At 35.9% G+C, this 8,302-nt stretch overlaps 2 protein-coding genes across 2 annotated transcripts; one reads left to right on the top strand and one right to left on the bottom strand.

Moving 5' to 3' along the window:
- Positions 1-1,238: 1,238 nt before the first annotated feature.
- On the top strand, positions 1,239-3,176 carry LOC104120144 (plastocyanin B'/B''). Its single transcript, XM_070182662.1, has one exon. It carries the CDS (start codon positions 2,557-2,559, stop codon positions 3,058-3,060), a length of 504 nt encoding a protein of 167 aa, XP_070038763.1. The 5' UTR covers positions 1,239-2,556; the 3' UTR covers positions 3,061-3,176.
- Positions 3,177-3,795: 619 nt separating this feature from the next.
- LOC104120145 (calcium-dependent protein kinase 29-like) lies at positions 3,796-7,300 on the bottom strand. The gene is made up of 8 exons (XM_018779030.3): positions 6,550-7,300; positions 5,714-5,857; positions 5,340-5,492; positions 4,971-5,086; positions 4,599-4,766; positions 4,351-4,478; positions 4,159-4,258; positions 3,796-4,072 (listed from the first exon to the last, which is right to left on the bottom strand). The coding sequence occupies exons 1-8, from the start codon at positions 7,214-7,216 to the stop codon at positions 3,998-4,000; spliced, it is 1,551 nt and encodes a 516-aa protein (XP_018634546.1). The 5' UTR covers positions 7,217-7,300; the 3' UTR covers positions 3,796-3,997.
- Between the last annotated feature and the right edge of the window lie 1,002 nt (positions 7,301-8,302).

Raw genomic sequence — 8,302 nt, 5'->3', positions numbered from 1 at the left:
TAAAAAAATGAAAAATAACTCAATTATGACAGCACATTGTTACATTATTTGTAGTAAACTGTATAGTATTGAATTATATATTGTATATCAAAATGGCATACAATATACCAATGGTATCTTGTGTTCTTCATTCAACAATATACTGTTACATTATACTATATACTGTAACAGTATACTACTATATACTGTAATTGTATATTATGCAATAAATTGTATTTGACTGAATTAAATATTGTATATCAAAGTGGTATACAATATACCATTTTGGTATATAATACATTTCATATTATTTGCTAGTTTAACTCATTTTCGACCCACATTCCAGTAATTAACTCCAAAATCTCCATCAAGTTTACTTTAAATTTAGCCGCAATTTTTAATCAATATTTCAAACACCCGCTAGTCAGTTTCGATTCAAAACAACTACAAACTCAACAAACCAGCTTATGAGTTTCAAGCTTCAAGGTCGTCATTGATGGATCTCATTTTTCTTACAACAAATCTCAGAAAATCCAATCAATCGAATATCCTAAGATTCACTAACAGCTTGGGCACAAGTAGTGAGACAACAAGCTTCAATACAAAAGGCATCAACAGAATTTTTTTAGGATTCATTTAATCAATAAAAATCAAGAGTTAATGATTAATTGATCAAATGAATAAATTGAGGAAGAAAGAGAGAAACTGGACAGTTGCGTGAAGAGAAAAGTCAGGAAAGAAGATTGAGGGAAAATGCCACCGCCGGAGATAGATCTATTGATGAGCAAAAAGTAGATATAAATTTGAATAGCTGCCTCAAATATGTAGCTGATGTAATAAGGTTTAAGATGGATATTTACGGGTAATTATTTTAGGTTGTGTGTGCATATAGTATAAAGTTGCAATATTAGATTTCACTGTCTCTTACTCCGAATTGTTTAGGACTTTTGTCTTTTAAAACGTTGTACAAGGTTAGGCCAATAGATGATGTAGAATTTTGACGATGAAAATGTTGCAGTTAATTAAGTAGAGTAGTCCCAAAATTTCACAATCGCTTAATCTGAATTAGTTAAGACCTTCATCTTTTAAAACAGAGTTGCATGCAATGTTATTGTTTGACGAGGAACAAATTGACGAAGAGAATAGTACAGTTGTAGTACAACATAGTCAATAGTAAGGGACAGGTAGTACATCCGAGTACCCTAACGAACCCAAAAAAGAGTATAAAATGGTGGAAGTAACATCCTCATGAAGGAGTTCCCTCAAGGATATTAGTATAATATAATGTACTTTTTGTTTGTCAAATTTTCTTGTTTATCAATTCCTATATCCATGTGAATTACTCTTTGGATCAAGAGGGAATACTTATGCCTCTTTGTTTTTTTTTTTTGGGTTCAGTGTTTTAAAATGATGGTGTTCGAGCAAATTTGCGTACATGAGTATCTGCTGTCTCTCGTCAACATAGGTATCAGGTAACTCTGTCTATCAAGATTTGGACAGATAAAAAAAACATGATAAGAGAAAAAATCAAGGTATCGAACATGTTTTACTCTCAACAGGGATGTTGTAATCGATGGGAGGGCAATGCTAGGGTGACATTGCCATGTTCATTTGGCAAGCGAGAATGATAAAATGGAACATCAATTCCAGACATGAAAAATTGACATAGGTATGTTCGATCAGAGTCCTCACTTCATGCAGGGGAACTATTTATGAAGTTATACGTATTCACTCACCTTCTTTAGCATTCATTTCATAATAATGTCGTTTCGCTCAGATCATTTTTTTAGTTTGCAATCTTTATAGAATTACAATGAAATATCAACGAAGAAGTAGGGGAACTTGAATTTATCTACTATCTGGGGGGAAAACTTGCTTATGCTAGAAATCTTGTTATCTTCCAAGTGTTTGGATGGTAATTTTCCGCCCTCTTTACACAGTGTCTCGTATCAATGCCACACAATGAAGATAAGAAAAGGAAAATGGACAAAGTATGCGTTGTCGTCACTTGCAAAAATATCATACAATATCTAAAATTTTATTTTGTGACACTAGGTGGGAACATAGTACAAGTACTATATAAATTATTCAATTTTAAATATAGTTCAAGTTGAAGACAGAAATTGCCAATTTGGAAGATAACATGTAATTAGGTGGAATTAGTCGAGGCGTGGGCAAGCTGACTCGGACATCACGATTATTAAAAAAAAATTATGATTCACTAAAACCCCAACCTAGTCCCAGGATCCTTTAATCTGAAGAACTAAGGCAAAAAATTTAATTTTTGGTAGCCCAATACTCTTTTACTTTCCATCTCACAAATTCTCCTAGTGATATAATTCCATTTCCACGTCAGAGTATATAATCCGTCTCTACCAATAGCATTCCTTCCTACCAGATAATAACTCATCATTTCACCACATACACATCCACAAACACACACCACACATCAAAAAAATCCATATTCCTTCTCAATCTGACACATAATATAACCTCATCATCCCTCCTTATCTTTCTTGATCCCAAGTTTTCACTTAGCCAGTTAGAGAAGTAACAAGAATAGTGAAAAGCAAGACAATGGCCAGTGTAACCTCTGCTGCAGTAACTATCCCATCATTCAGTGGCCTTAAATCCGGTACATGTTCCAAAATTAGCAATGTAGCGAAAATGGTGTCCACCAACCAAACATCCAAAATGGTAGTAAAGGCTTCAGTAAAAGATGTAGGTGCAGTTGTAGTTGCTACAGCTGCAAGTGCAATACTAGCTAGCAATGCCTTAGCAATTGAAGTATTGCTTGGTAGCGATGATGGCGGTCTTGCTTTTGTTCCTGGAAACTTCAGCGTTAGCGCCGGTGAGAAAATTACGTTCAAGAACAATGCCGGTTTCCCCCACAACGTTGTATTTGATGAAGATGAAATCCCAGCTGGTGTTGATGCATCTAAGATTTCAATGTCTGAAGAGGACCTTCTCAATGGACCAGGGGAGACTTACTCTGTCACTTTGAGTGAGAAAGGAACCTACACTTTTTACTGTGCACCTCACCAGGGAGCTGGAATGGTTGGCAAAGTTACTGTTAACTAATTCTGATTAGCCTCTTTATCATGTGTAATAGTTAACTTGTTTCTATTCAAATCCCCTGAATCTTTTATTATAATAGTATGTCTTTTTGAGGATATAATCATAAGTTCGTGGAGTTACATAGTTCTTTATATAGCTTGGGATTTAAGAGGTTTGTGTGTTTCACAATTGATACAAGAATGAGTTGCTCTAGTAGTAAGCACCCTCCACTTCCAACCAAGACGTTGTGAGTTCGAGTCATCCCAAGAGCAAGGTGGGGAGTTCTCGGAGGGAGGGAGCCGAGGGTCTATCGGAAACAGCCTCTCTATTCTAGGGTAGGAGTAAGCTCTGCGTACAAACTACCCTTCCCAGACCCCACTAGTGGGATTATACTGGGTCGTTTGTTGTTGTGTGTTTCACAATTGAGATGGAAAATAATAAAATTATACTACTTTTAGGTAAGAAGGGGAGCCTTGGCGTAACTGGTAAAGTTGTTGTCATGTGACCAGGAGGTCATGGGTTCGAACCGTATAAACAGTCTCTTGCAGAAATGCAGGGTAAGATTGCGTACAATAGACCTGCCCTTCCTGGACCCCGTGCATAGCGGGATCCTGGACCCCGTGCATAGCGGGAGCTTTGTGTACCGGGCTGCCTTCCCTACTACTAGGTAAGTTTCCTTTAATCCATTTTCACAACAATAACTAGCAAACTTTTACATATCGAAACCAATTGAAAAATTATTCTCCACTGCAAAGGATAAGGTAAGGTGCACTTCATTGTAAAGGGATCTTATTCTTGGTATAGTACAAATGCAGTTACTATAAACAAGGTCAGCTTGAGCAAACTAAACAACCCAAATTCAACTAGTGAAAGATCTTATTGATAGAGAATGTTTGCCATTTTACACTCAAGTTGATCCACATTTGCAAGAAATGAAGGCAAGAGCATAATGGTTAACGTATCAATGATTTCCTTCACCATCAACCGTACCTCTTTTCATCATTGCAACAAACTCATCATAGTTAATTTTCCCATCCTGCATAGTTTAAGCAAACCACATATATAACAAAAATCCTGGAAAAGAAATTAGAATATGAGATATAGCTTATGAGAATAACCAACTTTATCTGTGTCAACGTCATCAAGAATTTCATCGATTGTAGCTTCATCCCCCATTCCATACTCGGTCATAGCATGTCTGAGCTCATCTCTTGTTATAAATCTGGTGATTCCAAAAGAAGCAGTATGATCCCCGGTTAAAAATCAAGTATTACTTTGAACAAACATATTTGCAAGAAGATGGGGAATACATACCCACTACAATCCTTGTCAAAATACAGAAAAGCCTTGAACAAGTTTTCTTCTCTTTCAAGTCTGTGTCGATGCGTTGTAGCAGTAATGAACTCGATGTAATCTATAGTCCCGCTTTTGTCAACATCAGCCTGAAAGAGGAATAATTTGAAGGAAAAACTTAATTTTGTTATATGAAGCAGGCTTTTGTTTTAACTTTGACTGCATATAAAATTTGATCTTAGGAAAATCAAAAGATTGCAAAATCTTACTGCTTCCATCAGCTGCTTTATTTCTGCTTCAGTGAGCTTGGATCCTAGCCTAGATAATCCAGTTTTAAGTTCTTCATATGTGATTGTACCACTTCCATCAGTATCTATGTTGCTAAACATTTGTTTAAGTCCCTTGATTTCTTCTTCTGATAAATTCTCTGCAATAACCTTTAAGCAGTAGATACTACATCATCAGGGGGGGAGAAAGGAATAAGATACTAACGAACGGATATACTAAGTATCTCATCGCTTTTCTTATATGAAACTATACAATATGCACTTGGAAATCTTGTGGGAGCAACAGACACCTAAAAGGGGCTTTAAATCTTATTGACAATATCCTGGAGACATGTTAAGCCAAGTGGTTATTACCTTGAGGGCAAGCTTCTTCATCTTGTTCATTGCTCTGAATTGCTTCATCCTGACCAAAACAGCACTATCGATAGGCTTGTCCGATGCCTCACCATCTTTCTTCAGCCATGGATGTTCTGGTTCATGTATCAAGATTCATATTTTATTGCGATACAAAAAAATTGTACAATAATCTAAAATGTGACAAACTTGAATTATGTGTCTATATATAAATCATTTGTGAGACAGAAGCATCAGTGAGAGATATCACACGAGAATAGAGTCCATCTTGCATCTGATACTGGGGAAATATCCTCACCGTATTACTTGAATAAGGCTTACAACTTTGCAGATTTATCGATAGAAGCTAACATTTGTATGTCCACTTACCGAGGGCTTGATGTGCAGTGATCCTTCTCTTAGGATCCACTGTCAACATTTTCTTGACAAGATCCTTCGCTGAGGCAGATATAAAAGGCCAGGGAGGGCTTTCAAGATCCACATGGCCTTTAAGTATCTCTTCAAATATTCCTTCTTCGGTCTCTGATATACAAGAGAATTGTAAACACAAGTTGTTGATCAACTAATATTGGGTGTGCGAACAAAATTCCATACTGGAAGTTGATAAGAAAATACTCATTATAGTATAAGGTCTTTTGGGAAAAACTGTCCAAAGCAGACGATATAATACCATGTTAAGAGTGGCTTTTAGTTTGTTTAGTCCAAAAAACTAAGCTACTGTTCTAGGCAAAAATTCCACTTACCAGCCGAGAAAGGAGGAAAACCACTCAACAGAATGTATAAAATGACTCCAGCACTCCAGATGTCTATCTCCGTCCCATAGTTATACCGTAACACCTCAGGAGCCACATAATATGCACTTCCAACAATATCCTTAAAAACTTTTCCTGTAGAATAATTCTTTAAATCTTAGTTGCAAGTTGATTATGGGAACTAAAAAATAGTATTAATCTCTCTTTTATGTATCCATATATCATTTACAACAGACTGGCTAGTAAACATGAAGCAAATTCTTTCTTCCCGCTTCAAGATAGCTATAAAATTGCGCTACACTAAGGGATACTTCATATTTAGCAGTCTATAGGTTGAATAGAGAGCATTTGAAACTGAGGATACTTTCATGATCACGAACTTGGGAGTGACTTGTTAGAATAATGACTTGAGTTTAAGTTCTATGCAATCACTCACAGTATAAAAGATATTTACTTAATCGGGTTAGTTATTAGGTAATTCTCTTTTGACAAGCATTAATTAGTAATCCGGTAAATATGGTATAACATGCTATCATCACATTTTAGAATTACTGACAGTGTTAAAAAAATCTTTACACTATCAGGCATCAGCAAATATGGTTGTAGACGTGATCATATGCTTCAAAATTGCGGAAAAAGGAGTAAGTTGAATAAACCATCAAAACTCAATACAGAACAAATTAACATTAGAATATTGATTGAGAAGTAGCTTCTCATTTTTGAAGAAAGTACTCCTTCCGTTTCAACACACTTTACTTATTAATCCGTTTCACATAAACTGAAACGGAAAGGGAGGTAGTACTATATATTTGGAAATTGCAACTTACCTTCCTCAATGAAAACAGAGAGACCAAAATCCGTGGCCTTTAAAGGAGAATCATCTGCCTTACTAACCATCAAGAAATTCTCAGGTTTAAGATCTCTATGCATCACCCCCATAAAATTGCAAACATGAACAACATTCACAATTTGTCTTCCAATATTTGCAGCTTCTTTCTCAGAATAATTTCCTTTTGCAGTAATTCGGTCGAAAAGCTCCCCACCAGAACACAACTCCATAACCAAATGTAGATTACTCTTGTCCTCATAAGCACCTTTGAACTCAACAATATTAGGCTGTCCACTCAAATATTGCATTATCATAATCTCCCTTCTAACATCTTCTATATCCTTGGGAGTTACAAGTTTTTTTGTGGATATGGATTTACATGCATATTTTAATCCAGTGGATTTGTCAGTACAGAGATATGTTATTCCAAATTGACCCCTCCCAAGTTCTTTGTCAAGATCATAAAGGGTGGTAATTTCAACATAAGGCTTGCCCAAAATTGGTCCAATATTACTAGTATTAGTTCTTGGCATAGTATTGAAAGAAGGGATCACTGGCTTTGGAGGTGGAGTTGGAGGTGAAGGTTTTTCTGGTTGTTTTTGAGATGTTATTGGTATTAAACGCCATTTCTTGAACCAGAAATCTTTAGTGAAACAAATGCCCATTTTGATTTTTTTGACACAAGGGAAATTACAAGAGAGTGGGAAAACAGTGAGCTAGAGAGTTGGAGTACGTAGTTTCAGAGTTGTGTAGGAGTACTTTATAATACTACTTTGGGATGGTAATGCACGTTTGGAGAGAATTTTTCTTTGTTTCCTCAAATGTTTCAAGGAATATTTGATGACTTTTACGTTGAGCTTTAGGTGCTTTTCTTTGCTTTTGCTATGCCTCTTTGGATAATTGGATTGTTGCTTTGGTCTTGGTATCATTTTCCACTTTTTTCTTGCTTACGATTTTTAACACTAGTAACGTCGACAACTTACGCCTAAGGGTGGGTTCAATTTAACTTTACGTGTCGATATTCATGAAACATTTTAATAATGTCTCATGTCCCAAATTTACGACCCTTAAACTTGTCTGCTTTTTTGTTATTGAACTATATTTGTAAAATAATTCTGGAGAAGATAAAATAATATATAAACAGAAATGTAAACGAAACAGAATTTAATTTAAGCCAACTCAATTCACAGTGTTTCCTTAAAGAATTTAATCCCCTCCTAGTATCCAAGGTTGTAGATTATTTTCTCCCAGGATAGAACGAATTTCACACTGGTGTAGCGATACTTCAAACACCAGTGTTTCAGCGAACACAAAGATCGGTAGCAAATCACACTTACTGTTGCTTTGTTTGTAGTTAAAACAATGCAGAAGAAAGGAGGAGAAGTCAGAAATTCGTATGGAAAATCTGAGAGAATGGACTGGTATTTATAGCCAATGTTGAGCTCAAACTTAAGAGGTGCAACTCTTCAAATCCGAAGAGGTGCCAACTGTTTCTTCAAATCTGAAGAGGTGCAAACTATTTTGTAAATGTCTTTTACAAAAAGCGAAAGGCATATACTATTACGTTTGGATTTAATATTAATATTTCGTTTATAAAAAATCGGATATTTGACCGAATCCGAAGCCGAAGCCGAAGCCGAAACCGAGCCGAGCGACGACGACGACGGCGCGACGCGAGGCTTGTCTTCTTCTTAACTCTTTAAGAGTTAGAAGAAGTACAATTGTATATATACACATCAAAATCTTTTCCT

This window comes from Nicotiana tomentosiformis, chromosome 8 (genome assembly GCF_000390325.3).
Source record: "Nicotiana tomentosiformis chromosome 8, ASM39032v3, whole genome shotgun sequence".
Lineage (NCBI taxonomy): Eukaryota > Viridiplantae > Streptophyta > Magnoliopsida > Solanales > Solanaceae > Nicotiana > Nicotiana tomentosiformis.
Note: the sequence above shows the minus strand (reverse complement) of the source record. Positions and strands in the feature narration are given on the sequence as shown.

Coding starts and splice junctions, on each gene's coding strand:
- LOC104120145 (XM_018779030.3), bottom strand. CDS start 7,216: ATGGGCATTTGTTTCACTAAAGATTTCTGGTTCAAGAAATGGCGTTTA. Junction 5,087..5,339: donor CACTGCACATCAAGCCCTCG/GTAAGTGGACAT, acceptor TACATGAACCAG/AACATCCATGGCTGAAGAAA. Junction 4,479..4,598: donor TAAAGCAGCTGATGGAAGCA/GTAAGATTTTGC, acceptor TTCCTCTTTCAG/GCTGATGTTGACAAAAGCGG.
- LOC104120144 (XM_070182662.1), top strand. CDS start 2,557: ATGGCCAGTGTAACCTCTGCTGCAGTAACTATCCCATCATTCAGTGGC.